Source organism: Heloderma suspectum, chromosome 4 (genome assembly GCF_057233095.1).
Source record: "Heloderma suspectum isolate Gila_16-S chromosome 4, 16-S_ref, whole genome shotgun sequence".
Classification (NCBI taxonomy): Eukaryota; Metazoa; Chordata; class Lepidosauria; order Squamata; family Helodermatidae; genus Heloderma; species Heloderma suspectum.
The window spans coordinates 62672373-62688737 of NC_139461.1; the positions used below are offsets into that span (position 1 = coordinate 62672373).

Sequence of the window (16365 nt, forward strand, 5' to 3'; positions counted from 1 at the left end):
AGCAAGCTAAGGTACCACATAAGCAATAGCATTGAACATTTGTGCAATATAATATTAAAATCCCTACAGCAAACTAAATCACTTAAGTCACACTTCTTACAATGAGTTTGTGGAAGACAACCAAAGTAGAAAGCATGCCAGAGATTTCTTTTTGAGATTAATCACTGCTTTGCTTGAATCAATTTTCCTAATTAACATCAAAGTCCACAAATATTGCTCATGCTTACAATTATTTTTATTTTAATAGGGATGAGTGTCATTGCTGAACAACTGCATGTGGATGCAGCACATGCTTTATAGCAGGGGTAAGCAATCTGGTGTCCTCCAGATGTTTTTACTTCAAGTCCCAACACCCCCAGCCAATATGGGCAATGGTCAAGGATTATGGGAGCTGTAATCCAAACTGTGGGGTTGCCTATCCCTGCTTTATGGTTTTATCTCTAAGTAGAATTTCAACTGATCTGCTGCTCTCATTGGATAAATTAGGTTTCTATATATACTAACCTGGCCTAAACGTTCACTGGGCGAGTTCAGATGACACAAAAGCCCACGCTACGAATAAGCGACACAATGTGGGTTATTTTTGGAATAACCCACAGTACACCTAACAGACAATCCGGCTCGCCATGGGTTGTTTTTCCCTTCCTTCCCCCTCAGTTCTCCACCTGGTACCCCAGGATCTTGCGAGGCAGAACCCATCTTGTCTGCCTGTCCTGTCCTGCTGCCCACTCCGCTCATGTCCCCTTTTTCGTTGCCAGCTTTAAAAAATTTTTTCAGCCCCCATCATTCGTGCAAATGGGGCCACTATTTGGCCCAGGAATTTGTGCAAACGTCTTCATAATTTTTTAATTATTATTTTGACAGTCTTTAGCAGTTGCAGAAGTGCACACTTCCGCCTGTCAAATATATATAGCCTTGCCTTGCCAATGCCCTTGTAGGTTTCAGCTGTCAAAAGAAAAGTACAGTTTGAAACATCTAAGGAAATTGACAAGATGGGACTGCATATAGGCTGATTTGACAGCTGCTGAGAGTGACAGGCTGGGAAAAGGGGACAATCGGTCACTTAGCAAGGTGATCCCTGGTGTTTTAAGTGGTGTGCTGACATTTGTGCCCTGCTTCCATTCCACACTGCCTTGAAAGATCTAGCCTCCCCGCCCCCCTTTCGCAGCTCCCATTCATAGTAACTGCTCTGAAAAGTGGGGAGGGAGGCTAGATCTCTCTTGAAAGGACTTGCCGGAGACTTGGGGAAGTGTGGAATCTTGTCCCCTTTTCCTGACGTGCCACTGTCAACCGCTCTCAAATCAGCCTATATGCAGTCTCTTCTTGTTGATTTCCTCATACTTTTCATACTACACTTCATTCCCTTTGATAGCTGAAACCTACAAGGGCATTGACAAGGCAAGGCTATATATATTTGACAGCAACAAGTGTGCACTTGTGCAACTGAGAAAGACCGACAAAATGGGGCTGCACACACACTCTGTCTATCTATGGCCCCATTTGCACAAATCTTAGGGGCTGAATTTTTTTTAAGGGTTTAATGACTGACAGCCTCTCCAAAAGTGCCATCTGGGCATCAGTGGAGGGGTTGTCACTATGGCATGGGCAGATTATTCAGGAAGAATGGCAGGAGGTTTTGCTGCTCTTCCCGAGTGGCTCTGTACCCGATCACTGCAACCCACGATGGGTTGGCTCTGCCAGGTTTTGACAACACGCTAACCTATAATGGATTAAACAACCCCAAGAACAAGCCACGAGTTGTCAGGTTGGCTTATTTGCAAAAAATACACCACTTGTGGGAAGCTGTCCATGATCAGACGACACAACCCACCATGGCTTGTTTCAAATGACTGGGTTGTTGTGTTGTGCGAACCCAGTCAATATGTACTTTGCTACAGATGTTACAAGTCTAACGTTCTTGAGCTCATTAATTGATAATACCTTGCTGTGAAAATAATTCCCCTTTCAAGAGATAAGCAAATAGAGGATACTTTTTTATAGGACAATGATGTCTGACTTGAAAACATAGGAAAAGCACCTTAATATGATAGTTTGATCAGCCAAAGTGAATTTTTGGCCAGCCTCATAATTTTGTGAGATCTTCAGATGATAGCTCAGGCATTAGGGGGTTAGCAAAGGAACAGGACAACCCTTCTGGAGGGCCACTTCAGAGGGCCACTTGTTAAAATGGGGGGGAGACACACAAAGGCCAGAAATATTATGTAATCTGATTTGAATACCATGCTTTTATATACCTTTCTTCTCCTTACAAACTGAGAAGAGCACAGATTGTTAGTAGAATATGGTAGTACTAGTGTGGCATTTTATTTTATTTTTACTTTATTCTGTGATTACTTTTTTTTTGATAGCCAACAGCTTGAAAATTAAGTTTGACCCAAGCTACTTTGCCTTAAGAGTTTCCTTACTTTTTGTGGCTACTTTCTTCCCTGTTACTTTTTTGTTGGAACGGACTAAATGTGTGTTTAATGAGAAGAAACAGCATCAATACAACAGGCTGCAGCATTGCTGAATATGAAACCTGGACAGAAAATGGTTTATTTTTCTGTCACTCCATGCTCGATCCATCTGTCAGGCATTTCCAACTGGGAAGATGGAACTGGTTGTTTGGACCTACTGTGGATCCATGGCCATAGCTCAATGCTGCCTCTTAAAAGCATAATATTCACATCATACTTCATAATATTTCTGGCCTTTGCATTCCGCCCTGCCCCCATGGCCAAATGTTAATAAGTGACCCTTCAGAAAAGGTCCTAAATGTTCCTATTTTAACCCTCTAATGCCTGAGCTGTCTGAAGATCTCACAAAATTATGACTGGCCAAAAATTAACTTTGGTTGATAACACCAACACAATGGCAGCTGTGCCATACTGCACTTATAAGGCGAAAGAACTAGCCTCTATATGCCCTATAGTGATGTACTATAGGACTAACTGGATGCTTCTTCAAAAGTCATGTTGAATTCAGTAGAGAGGAGGTATGTGAAGAAAGAGACTACTGCCAGGTATTTCTACTTAAGATACTTAAGGAATTCTTGTAGTAAAATGCAGGAAATGGATTTACATCCCAAACTTTGCAATTAGGTTCAATATTTACATATTTACTTTCCTCAAAGGTTACAATTTAAACTTAATAAGCTTATGAGATAGATTAGCTTGCTCAGTAAGCTTCAGGGTTGGGCAAGGATTTGAACCTGGGTTTCTAGCTTACAATCCCAACTTTAATCAACCACCACTCTGATTCTGGGGAAGTGTATGTGCTATACACATTTGAGAATGGTTACATTTGAGAATGGTTGCTATGGAATATCTTGTGCTCCAGCTTGTCTGACTGATTCAAAGAGTACACAAACTAAATTTACTTTCTCTGAGCAGAATGGTAAGAACCTATGCCGAAAGAAGCTCAATCAGATGTCTTCAACTATAATATTTCCATCATATAAAAACATAATTCAAAATGCACAGCAAAAATCTGCCTTTAATTGTTCAGATGTTTGCATTTTGACTATAAAGTACTGCCTATAGAAAATTGAACTGATGCTGAGCATCTCACTTACTCTAGCTCCTCACAGTATTAAATTCTGACAATTTCTCAGCCATTAGTTTTTATAACATCAACAGAGTTGATCAGAAAAACATTCATATAATAGTAATATAGTTCTTTATGAAACAGAGCTACTACATACTTTATCATGAATTATAATTAATCTGAGTCTGCTCCAAGTTGTTAATTACTGATCAATATGATAAAACATGAACACCAGACACTTGTGGAAGGGAAGAAAGTGGACGGCTTTCCCCTTACTTTACATCTGTGATGATAAAAGCAATAACTCCAAAGGAAAGATTACCACAATGCATGTACCAACATACATTTCATTTGCAAACATAGAAATGTATATGGTGGAAGCTCACTGAAGCACAAGTGAGTGTAGCTTGTGATACGGCACACTGATAGAAGAGTTCTCATTCACAGTTTAGTGAAATTAACTTCATCAAAAAGTCTCCCATTTCAGAAGATCTGCTGCCAAGTCAATATCTGCTTTTGATTTGGATCTCTTACATACAGGTTCATTAATATTAAAAATTAATGCTATTATAATCCAAACCCATTTGAAATTTTAACCTCACTCGGGAAAAGTTGTTCAACCGACAAGTTCAAAATACCCCAAAGCAATTTGTTCCTTAACAGCAAAGCAATGAGAATCAATTTAAGAAAGGCAAAAACCAAAAAACAGTAATAATAAAATCCTTATTACTTTTTAGTTCTGTAGCACTTTTAACATGCAATATGTTTTAAAAAATTGACACCCAGGTCGTGTTCAACAACCTACACAGGGACGAAAACTTTTCACAGCTTAGAAAAAGTGTTACTAGCCTGTCTCTCCTTGCATTAGCAACAGCTCAGCAAAATTAAGCATGAAGGGAAGCTCACATATACTTGAAAGGAATAGTCACAAGGAGCATACTATCATACATGTTTTTGCTTTCAGAATCACAAGTATATATAAGCAGCCTGCATCCCTTAATTTCAGCATGCGTTGTATCTACTTTTGTACCACAACAAACTATGAACAGCCAGCACAGTGCAGTGAATGTGGACCAGGGAGACCTGGATTCAAATTTCTGCTTGGCTGTGAAATTTACTGGGTGGCTTTGGACAGGAAAATATTGGATAAAAATAAGTAAAGGTGGGAGAAGGAACCCAAGCTTGAGTGTACTGGCAGCAAGAGGGCTAAGAACAGGCATAAGACCTCAGTGTGTTGGGTGACCTTAATGCTGAAAGAAAGCAAAAGGCCTTCCACTTGCTTCTCTATGAGAAGCCCACAAGGAAGACATGAGTGCAGTAGCACCCTCCTACTCATGTTCCCCAGCACTGTTATTCAGAGGCATACGAACTCTGATACTGGAAGAAATATATAATCATGACTGGTAGCCACTGATAGCCTTATCCTCCATAAATTTGTGCAATCCCTTTTTAAAGCTGTTAGTGACCATCACTATCTTGTGGTAGTGAATTCCACAAATTTTACAAATTATGCCCCATTCCCCTATCTATTCTGACTACTATCCCAGTCTGCTGTCAGCCAGACACAGTTCTCAGAGCACAGACTAGAGCTCACCACCACAGAAGAGATTATGAAACAAAGAAATGCCATTTGGTTTCCTCATTAGCTGAGTTCTCAAGAAGGAAGAGCAGCAATGCAGATGTTGGGGCTAAGTGTGGCACTTCTCATGGGAAGCTAGCTGGGTATATGAATGAAAGGGGACACCAGCCCAGCAACCACAACAGCAATGGGAGCCCAAGGAGAGAGACTAGGATGGGAGTCGCACACAAAGACTGCCAGCTGTGATGGTGAAGGCTGATTTTTTTTTTTTTTTTAATTGCAGCAAAGAGGAGGTTTGGGTCCTTAAACTGCCATCTTGTTTCTGGTGTGACTGCACAGACAAAGAAATGACACTTTCCTCATCAGTGCAACCATCATGGCCATGAGGAAGACACACTATTTCTCCTAGGACACTAGAAGAATTATTTCCTGCCTTAATACCTCTCTCAGTGCAAGGCTGGGGATGTGTTGGCAGGGGCTTGAGGATGTGCCACAGATCATTCCATTCTAATAGGCCAAACAATAATTATTTTTTTTAAAAAAATCAGGTTATTACTCAACTGAAAAATGCTTTAGTTCATAAATGCAAAACTCCCCTCACAGCTTTCTTTTTAAAAAGAAAGAAAATTCAGGCCTACCATTGATAAGATATGGATGATTGCAGCATTTTCTTAATTCCATCATAGTGTTTAAGAGATTAGGGACATTCGCTTGACCACCGCCTTTCGACAAAAATGTGAAATTCTTTTCAAGAATGGCTCTGTAGTATTTCTTCTGAATGTTTGTCAATTCAACTTCAATTATAGTTTCTTCCTTGGGTGCCAGATTCTTTTCTACATCTTCTTTGAGACGTCTCAACATCATTGGTTTTAGAATGGCTTGGAGTTTTTGCACCTAGTTAAATAATTAGTTATACTTTGAATGAAGTAAAATGCTACATTTCCTGTTTTTATTACAAACCTCCTTATACTTGAAGTCAGTCTTCTTATGTACAGCGTCCTCTATTATACTGAAATTCTATGATTATCATTTAATGTTTTCCATAATTATACATATTACCTATTAGTAATGTCTACAAAATAGCACTATTATTATTATTAATTCAATTTATAACCCTCCTATATACAAAATACTCTAGGTGGCAATTATTAGCATAATGACTAAAATACAATATCAACTTTAAAACTTAAATATAAAACTAGGACTCACACAACAGGATAACAATTAACACACACTAGAGCTGTCCTTTGAGTAAAGCAATCTTACATCATATGAGATGTAATCACATCTAAATTTGTACATGAATAACAACAATACCTATGGAAAAAAAAACTTTTTAGATCATAGAATATGTAAGTTACAGCATCCATCATCTTAGAAGAGGCTTTCCCTGCTACGCAAAAGAAGGGAAATTGTCTCTTCCCAATTTGGGTCTACTACATGCAGATTTTGAAAATACATATACTAATAATCTTCATTTTCTTCCAAGTCTGCAGCCTGATTAATTGGAGGCAACTTTTAAAATGAAATGATTTAAAATCAATTAATCCAAACCACTGACTAAATATTACACCTCTAACAAACTATAGGGGAACTATAGGAAGTGTCTCACTGGCATGAAATGTCTGAGTGAATAACAAAGATTTTAGGCCTGTAAGGCAGGATTCTTTAGGCTGTAAATTCCAGAGTAAATGAATATCAGGATAGTTTGATTTAGCCCGAAGTTGCAGAAGGAAACCTGTATTCAGATTCAAAAGTTCTCCCATTGCTCTTAGGGCACAATCCTATGGAGATAGTCGTAAGTCTCTGAACTCAGAGGCTGACGACTACCCAATGCAGGGCGGCTGGAGCATGGAGGCGATCCTTGCCTCCGTGCTCCAGCCACCTAGTATTTCTGGCTAGACAGCTTTGGGGTGGGAGGCCATGGAGTGCATAGGAAGCTGCGTAATGCAGCTCCCACAGTCTCCTCCCTTCCCCACCCATTTTCTGCGTTCTGTTTCCTAGTGCAGAGATGTAGCTGGTGCAGAGAGAACTGCGCCAGCTACAAGGGGGCAGGGGAGGGGGAGCATGGTTTCTGGGCCCTGGTTCCAACCTTGAAGCCCAGAAATGGAAAAATCCAATGTCCCCCAGACACTGTCTAGGGAACATAGGATAGCTCCCCTAAGAACCCAGTTATCTGGCCGAAAGCTTCCAATGTCTTCTGTGACATCAGAGCAGCTGAGTAAAAGGCAGCCAGATGGGTCACAACACTTTTTGTCATATGGCAAGGAGTTGTAGTGCAAGCATTACATAGGCCCATTGTAACACCAGAACAGTACAGCCAATGGCATCACTGTAGGTAGACAACAGTGCCAGACTATCTGAAAAGTGGTTCAAGAACACTCGAAGCCCGCCATATTTATAAAGATATTACATTTATGTTCTGCCCTCCTTCCATGATAGAACATAAGGACAGCAGGACTTCTTATGTTCTAACTTCTTATGTTGATGGAAACCCACAAGCAGGACATGAGTGCAACAGTATCCTCCTTAACTATAGGCTTTGTACTGATGTGACTTTGGCTAATACACCAGTAAATTAAAATGTTATTACTCTGTTTTTTCGCTTATTCACTTAAATCATTTAGAGAGAAATTTTCTGCCCACCAGACAGCATCTGGGGGTTAGGGTGGGGCCATGTAAGAGTTTGGTTTCCTAGCTCTGAGCTTGAGGAAACCACGCTCCCCGCCCATCCATCCCCTTCATAGTTGGCATGGAGAAAACTGCGCGGGCTACCTCTCCCTGCTTGGAAAATGGAGTATGGAGACAGGGATAATGGGGTGTTCCTGGGGGCAGGTAAGGGAGATTTAAGAGATGATTGCACAAAAAATATCTTCTAACTTCTAGAGCCCAACTTCGTTATCTTACCTTTAAAAAAAACAATTATGGTTGCATTTGTTAACAAGGTCAGGGGGTAAGGGCTACTTGCCCCTAACACTGCAGCACTCAGGAGGAAACCAAGCAGAATAGCAAAGCTTCTCCACTAGCTACCTGCTAGAACTGCAGGCATCTCCAAAAAGGAATGCAGCAGTCATCAGTAGCAAAGGTCACTGCTCAGGATTCCATTTTGCTTGCTGCAGGAACTAGGCAGTATCCACATCATGTTGAAACTGATGTTGAAAGTGTTTGTCTCTTGCTTACTTAGTAAAGTAGTACAGACTCTTGTTTTAAATAGTTGCTGTTATTTGCTTTATTTCTGTTTTAATTTCTTCACCCTGTCCCCCATTTTGTGACTGCTGGCTAATCCTAGTATTCCAGGATAAAAGCCAAACAGGAATAATATTCAGTGAATTTTTCACATTTACAGAGAATTTACTTAACATTTAAAAATAAATTCATTATAATTTTTTAAAAGTTTAATTTCATTTTTTCCCACAATCACAACTAACTAATTTGTTTTTATATAATTAGTATATCAAACCTGTTGATGATTAAATGCCTGAATGAATGCTTTAAAAATACTAGTCAAATGTTGAAGAAATACTATCAATGGTCAGATCAATTATTAACTCTGACAGTGCAATCCTAGGAAGATCTACTCAGACGTAGGTCCCATTAAGTTCAATAGGTTTTACAATCAAGTAAACGGGTTTAGGATTGCAGCCTAAAATATAGTTTCCCAAACTAGAAAAAATAACTTCTTTGCAGGAGACAGAAAGAAGCGATCTATTAATCTAGAGATATTACTTACAGTCAAAATTTCTGAATGGTCTACAACAGCCTACAACTGTCTGATGTAGGGTTATGCTAGGGTTGTTTAACCCGCAAATAATCCCTGCCAGCCAGGTTTGCACGACATGACAACCCCCAGTCAGGGGGTTGCATATTCCTATTGGCGGCCAGCACGTGCTGCAGCTCCTTGTGGGTAAATCAACCCTCAATGGGCTGTCATGTCGGGTGAACTGGCCCAGTGAAAGAAAACACAGAATAATTTACCTGTTCCTCCGTTTTTAGATCACCAAACTCTTGCATGAAAGTGGATTCTGAAGGGAAACGACTTGGTTCCAAGAAATGGAGCAAGCTGAAGAGCTCTTCCACAGTGTTTTGTAATGGAGTACCTGTAAGAAGCACCTTGTGTTCCTGCAAGAAATAGACGATCAGGAACAATGCTGAACTTCCAAGTTGCAGATAATTCTAAAGCTACTTTCTCCCTTCTATCCATTAGCATTTAAGGTAGCACTCAACTGGCATCTCCAGAGTTTGCTAACAAACAATATAAGGCATTTCACTGTTTCCTGTTAAAGCAGGATTCATATCTCATCTCTTTACCAGGTAACCACTTCAAATGAATAGTTCCTGTCTTTAGACAGCTTTTCGATTTTGCTAAACTTTGCATATGCTACTTTTAATTGGAATACAGGTTACTAGAACGGGACTGTAAAATGAAATTCTAAGTAAATATTTATATAGCACTATCAGCTACCCAGTGCTTTACTGAGTAACATAAACAAGAACTAGCTCCTGCTCCAAGGATCTTATAATATAAATTGTATGGGTGAGGAGAAAGAAGAGGAAGACCTAAGTCCTGCTACAATTCATTTTAATATGTTGCAAAATAGCAGTATGGAGTATTCTTCTCATGCCTATCTCTGTAATCAAGAACAGCAGTAAGAGTCCCTCAGGATCTATTAGTCATAGTATTAGAAAACAGGAAAGAAAATGGAACTAAAATTGAATTGATTTTTAATTTTAATTTATTAATAGCAGAAAAGTATTTTACAACAAAAAAACTGGAAATCAAAACAACCACCAACTCAACATGGGATTAACAAATCCTAGACCATTACAGTAATGCTCAGTAAAAAAAAAATAAATAGAGAGATGGGATATTACAATCCACAAGCATATTTCATTTTTTCCCAGAAATTTCTATAGCATTGAGAAAATCATTATGGTCTGGCTCAATTTAGATGGCTCAAGTTGCTTGAATTTATTATGTATATTATATTTCTGCATTTTGGAAATGTTTTGTATTGAAAAAAGAAAAACAGACTTAGAAGCAAAGCTCAACACATAATCCCACTTTCCCATCAGATCGCTGTGGCAGTCTGTACTAGGGTTGGCGGAGAATTTCTCCCCGAAACTTCGGGGGGCCGAGCGCCAACGTGTTCGGCCCCCCGAACAAGTTTTGGGGAGAAATTCTCCGCACCCCCCCGCCCCCCGCACCCCCACCCCGGGACGGGACTTACCTTTGGCGAATGTCCCTCCCGGCGGCGGGTCCGGCCGGTGGTTCGGCGGGTGTTCGCCCGGGGCGGGAGCGGCAGCCGGTCTTTCGACCGGCTGCCGCCGCCACCATTCCAATCAAAGGAAAAAAGAAAAAAAAACGCCCCCGTGATAGGCTACGTGACGATTAACGTAGCCTATCACGGCTAGATTTGCAAAGTCAGCCGTGATAGGCTACGTAAATCGTCACGTAGCCTATCACGGGTGACTTAAAAAAAAAAAAAAAAGCGCGTACACTAATGGCGGCCCCCATAGGGAGCCGCCATTCGCGTTCCTTATTTGGTCGCTGTAGTCTACGTAATCTTTACGTAGACTACAGTGACCAAATAAGGAACGGGAATGGCGGCTCCCTATGGGGGCCGCCATTAGTGTACGCGCTTTTTTTTTTTTTTAAGTCACCCGTGATAGGCTACGTGACGATTTACGTAGCCTATCACGGCTGACTTTGCAAATCTAGCCGTGATAGGCTACGTTAATCGTCACGTAGCCTATCACGGGGGCGTTTTTTTTTTTAAAAAAAACTTTTTAGTTCGCGGCCGGGCGAGGCGCCTCCTCCCTGGCCTGAATTTCGGCCGGGCGAGGCGGGAAGCCTCCCCCGTGGCCTGAATTTCGGCTGGGCGAGGCGGGAAGCCTCCCCCCCGGCCTGAACTTCGCGGGGGGAGCAGCAAAGCACCTCCCCCCCACCGCGAACAAGCTTCAAGGACAGGTAAGTGACTTTCGTCCATCCCTAGTCTGCACAGACCTCTTTTGGAGTTTTAAGAGTATCAATGCTCACCAGGTCCATCATCTTCAGCCCTTCCAGCAGCTTGCAATTTCTGTTCTTCAGCCTGTGAGCTTCATCAATTACCACACAGCGCCATGGAATGTTACGGAGCTCAGGACAGTCCGTCAAAATCATTTCAAATGTAGTGATGATGGCATGAAATTTGTATGACCCCTTAATTGCGCGACCCTAAAGGTATAGAAATTATTTCATCAAGTGCTTCAAAGTTACCACATCAACTTCCAAGAATATTCACGCTGTCATCAACTGATGGATAAGTTGCTCTGCATGCACAGTATAAGCCAAGAGTCGGGATCTCACTGAGGAACACGGCACTGTAGCGTAGCAGAGCTATGTAAGACCAGAATGGACAGACAGATGAAGCTGAGGAAACACGCTAAGAAGGCAGCCCTTCTTGTCCAAGAATAATATGAATATTGCATAAATAGAACAGGGTTGGAAGGAACTAGAGGTGAAATAAAGGCATGAACTACAAGCTTATGACGGAAAAACTTGAGCACTTGGATATCACTGTCAAGCCAGGAGTTGTTGCTTTGTACAGACACTGATCATACTGACAGCTGGAGTGACTGGATTCTAGTTAAGCTCAGTTCTCAAAACTTGCATGTTGTCCTAAGAGGCTGCAGTGGAAGTTGACAGACAAGAGAACACCACAGCTTCTTTAAAAGTAATGCCCATTACATGCTATGTAAAGAATTCTGATAACATGTAATAAAAATGTACTTAGGAGCCAAGCTTAGTTTTGCCCAAGCACAGCTGAAACACTGCCCATTCCTCTTTCAGTTTCAAAAACAGAAAAAAACAGCAGAAACCATCTCTTGCAACACTTTTTCTAACTATGGTTTGGTTCCTTTAAACGAGCCTTCCCCAATATGGTGCCTGCCAGATATTTTGGGCTATAACTCCCAAAATTCCTAACCACTGGCCATGATGGTTGGGGCAGATGGGAGGTGGAAGTCCAAAACATCCCCAGTTTGAGGAAGGCTGTTTTAAACAATGGGGGACAATGAGCCAGCAGAAAGAACCCAAGCTTTGTAAAAAGCAATATGTTGTTATTAAAGTAAGAACTTTTACCTGTGGGTCTTTGAAGTACATTTCATACGACTGAATGGTCCTTCGGCTGGCTTGACTCCCATGATACACAACAACATTCAATTCTGTCCAGGTACGGAATTCCCTTTCCCAATTAGGGATTGTGGACAACGGGGCAATAACCAAAAAAGGACCATGGATTCCTTTTAAATATATCTCATAGAGAAATGTAATGGATTGGATGGTTTTCCCCAATCCCATTTCATCTGCTAAAATGCAGTTTCGCCTGCAATTAATAAATGATAATGTTCAATAATGAAGTTATCGTTCAACTCAAAGTAGATTTAACGAAACATATTTGCTTAGTTTATTTGAATGAGGGAAAAATCCTAAGATAAATGTTGCTTTTGACTCAAACCTTTTGAGCATAATGAATTGAGATACTATAAATTTAGTTTTAAAATATTCTCTAGATTGCCTATAAGCATGCAGAGGCACACATACATATTGCTTCACAAAATTTGCTGTTTGATATAGTCAGGATATTAAAAACAACAACACCCCACCTTTTAAAATACTTCAGGATATTAAACTTGAACCATTAAGCTATGAATTCTGCCTTTTTACAATTAACTTATTTTACGTACGTGTTGTACCAATTGAAAAGAAGCCAGTTTACTCCTTCTAACTGGTATTCCCTGAGTTTGTTGTTGTTTTTATATTCCCTGGAACTTTCCGACTTCTTCCAGTCATCAGCAGGAGGTCGCTCCTGTTTCAAATATAACAAATCATATTAGTGATTTCTGAAACGACATTACGATGCTTTTTTAAAATAACGTCTTCCATACAGAGTCAAATCTTACCACACGTTCGGTTTCTGGCTCCCTAGCCATTAGTTTCTCAAATTCTTCAATCTTAGCTTGATCTATGTCTTGCTTTAATTCCCATGTGCTGTCTTCATACGGAAGTGAACACCATTTCACCAAATAATGAGTCACAGGCTTTGTTTTTAGTTAAGAAAGAAAAAAATAGATTAAATGTAAACAAACATGTGTTCTTTGAACATAATTGTCAGGCTGGAAACTGAGCCAATAGAGTCCCAGAGCAGTTCTGATTCTGAGGAGGAACAGCAATCCGTGGGAGAGGAGCTCGCTCATCTCTCACAAGCACAGCAGCTGGCAGAGATTCCTCCAGCTGTCAGGAGCGCCCTAGCTCCCTCTTGCAGTCCCCACCAATAGCCAACTCAGGACACAGATGATGAGGAATTCTTTCCAAGACGTTATTCCTTTATTACTTTATGACTCTTTCAGAATACTAGTTGGTAGTGTCAAAGCAAGGAACAGCACTGGGAAAGATAGCTGAGTAGCCTCAGCTCCAGGTAAGGCAGTTGGTCCCCGTTGGAATCTCTGCCAGCTGCTGTGCTTGTGAGAGATGAGCGAGCTTCTCTCCCACAGATTGCTGTTCCTCCTCAGAATCAGAACTGCTCTGGGGCTCTATTGGCTCAGTTTCCACCCTGACAATAATAGCATAATCATCTATAATGGAACTCTGCAGACTAAATAAGACTTATTCAGCTTTATTAACACTTTATTTTTAGTGGCAAACACAGTTCAACACCCAAGTGGCTGATACGTTGACACAATATTGTGTCCAAGTATTTCATCATCTCATTGCAATACTACCTTTCAAAATAAGGTGGTATTGCATTTCAGCGTAAAAATCTTTTCTGAAGACTGAACACCCTAATAATTTAATATTTCTCCATACATTTATAAGCAAAAATGCCCAAATGGGCATTTATATAAAACACATTTATATTTATTATAATCTTATAAATCTATGTGTAAAATATTCAACTATTAAGATTTTAACATTTGAATAAAGAGTGATAAAGAAAGATTAACAGTTATTTTATAAAACGATTTGTTCTTCTACTTATAATGGCCCACTAGACTAGAGGTTCTCTGAAAGACAGCTTTACAAGTGCTACTGCTCAAGAAAGTGGTCATAAAGGAGCAACAAAGTATTTGTTTTACTAACCAAAGCCTATTAAGATGACGTTTACCTAGTAAGTAGGTACTGATAATGGCGAAATAGACACTTATTTTAACAATTATTTGGTGATCATAAAATACAGGATGATTTAAGAAATGATATCTGTCACTGAAAAAAAAAAGCCTATTCCTAAATTTGAGAATTTCTAATACTTTACCTCTCCATTATCATCCTTGCTATATGAAATATCCATTATTCGATCAACTTCAACATAATCAGGATTAAAAAGTTCATCATCTATCTGTGTAAGGGCAAAAAAGCATGAAAAAGAAAATCAGAAATATTAGTATTTTCAGTAAGTAAAAAAATATGGGAGGCTGCTATAATACAAACTGTATATTTGGCAAACTTCAACATGTTAATTGAAATGCAACAATTCAGCAAAATTATTCCCTGTGAGGGAATCGGACTTCTCAGACTTTGTTAACTGGGCCTCTTAATTACTGTGTGAAACCTTTTACTGCGTGAGAATGTTTAAGAATATTTTAAATGAAGTGTGAAATTACAATTCACTAATGAGCAATCAAAAAGGCTTACAGCATGCAATGTATTCAGCATTCTTGAAGACTGCAGTTTGCAATAAAGAAATTTGAGCCATGTACGCTAAGTGCTGTAAAAATGTAAGTATAGAAGTTGCCTAATTGCTGTATATGCCAGATTCATGGATTATTATTCCAGAGCAAGTAAATTAAAATCTCACTTTGTTTCCTACCAATAACCTTACTTCTGATGTGTGCTCAAGTATATGAAAGAACTGGGGTGGTATAGTGCCTAAGAGTGTGAAGCACAAAGCACCTGGTTCAAATTTCACCTCAGCCACAAATACATGATTTAGCCTGATTCACCTCATCTGCAGTATTGGAATATAATTTTGAGCTAAGGATTACTGAAATATATGCAAGGCTCTTTAGGACAAGCTTGAGACTCCATGGCAACTTTAGTATTTCCCAAGTAATAACTGGCCCTAAACAAGTGGTAGAATGGATCTGAGGTTTAAACTGGCCTGGAACCAGTAGTCTTGGTTATTGGCAGTGTTTGCATGACACCACTGTCACTGTTGGATCATTGTCTTGTGAACCCACTGCCTGTCAGAACACTGGATCGGTTAAGATGTTCTGCGCCAAGATGAACGAAGCAATTGTTTTTCAGAGGCCTTTGTGGGGAGGGGGCTACCTGTTAGTTTGGGACAGTTACTCTGTCAGTGGGTCCTGCTGCTTTGCAGGGGACCTGAGACAAATGAAACTCACAGAGAAGATAGTATAGATGCTCCTGACTCATGCCAAATGTGACCAATTATGGCAAAGTTTCTTTTTAAAGGATTATACAATGGCAGTTAAGAACAATCTTTTTTCTCAGCTGCCAGCACCTCTGCAAAGTTCCATCCAGCTGACGTATTTTGGATGGTAAATGGCCTTTTAAATCTGGCTGCCTCTACCAAAAATTTAATCAGCCCACTGTGGTGAATTTGCTACCTATTTTGTAGATTAAATTGCATGGTTTCAGCATGATTCAAGGTTATAATTAGACTAAAAATCAGGCGCTATCTGCCCCTGTTTATTTGGATCTATGTTCGTCTCTCTTGCCTGCTGATGAAAAGGATGTGCTTATTAAAGCTACCTCAAGTAGAGCCCATGCCCATCTAGATCATGAAAGCTAGTCAGGTGAGTTGGGGTCCTTCACTGGCTGAAGTTATGGCATCTCTTTTAGGGACAGAAGGTTACCGGACAGTCTAAATATCTGCAGTTTATAAAAACAATTTTATACTGCCTTTTGGCCTAACAAGGGCCCCCAAAGCAGTTTGCAACAGTAAAATCTCAATATACTTAAATATCTCAATATACAATTGTAACCCTGTGTAACCCTCTGATAGAATGCCAGCATCTCATACCTTAGGGGGATTCTGAGGAGAGTTTGTGAGGGGAGATTTGAAAGAGACTGGAGGAGAAAGGAGATGAAATTGTGGAAGCAAGATCTGAAGAAACTGTGAAGAGGCAGAGACAGAAAAAAAGATATCCTGAGGAGGCTGAGGAAAGTTCAGGAAAGAGAGCAGTCTTCTAGCCAGCAGCGGCCCCACAGCCAACAGCCAGTAAATGAAGGCTTAGCTACT

General features: G+C 40.2%; 1 protein-coding gene across 6 annotated transcripts in view; it reads right to left on the reverse strand.

Annotated features, from left to right (window-relative positions):
* The window catches only part of CHD7 (chromodomain helicase DNA binding protein 7), a 207232-nt gene that overhangs the window by 31362 nt on the left and 159505 nt on the right, over positions 1-16365 (reverse strand). For all 6 annotated transcript variants that reach the window (XM_084849455.1, XM_084849451.1, XM_084849457.1 and 3 more), the window contains 7 exons: positions 14416-14499; positions 13067-13204; positions 12851-12972; positions 12246-12489; positions 11163-11339; positions 9101-9244; positions 5764-6019 (listed from right to left, as the gene is read on the reverse strand). In XM_084849455.1, the coding sequence (XP_084705581.1) occupies positions 5764-6019; positions 9101-9244; positions 11163-11339; positions 12246-12489; positions 12851-12972; positions 13067-13204; positions 14416-14499 (1165 nt within the window). The remainder of the gene's footprint in view (positions 1-5763; positions 6020-9100; positions 9245-11162; positions 11340-12245; positions 12490-12850; positions 12973-13066; positions 13205-14415; positions 14500-16365) is intronic.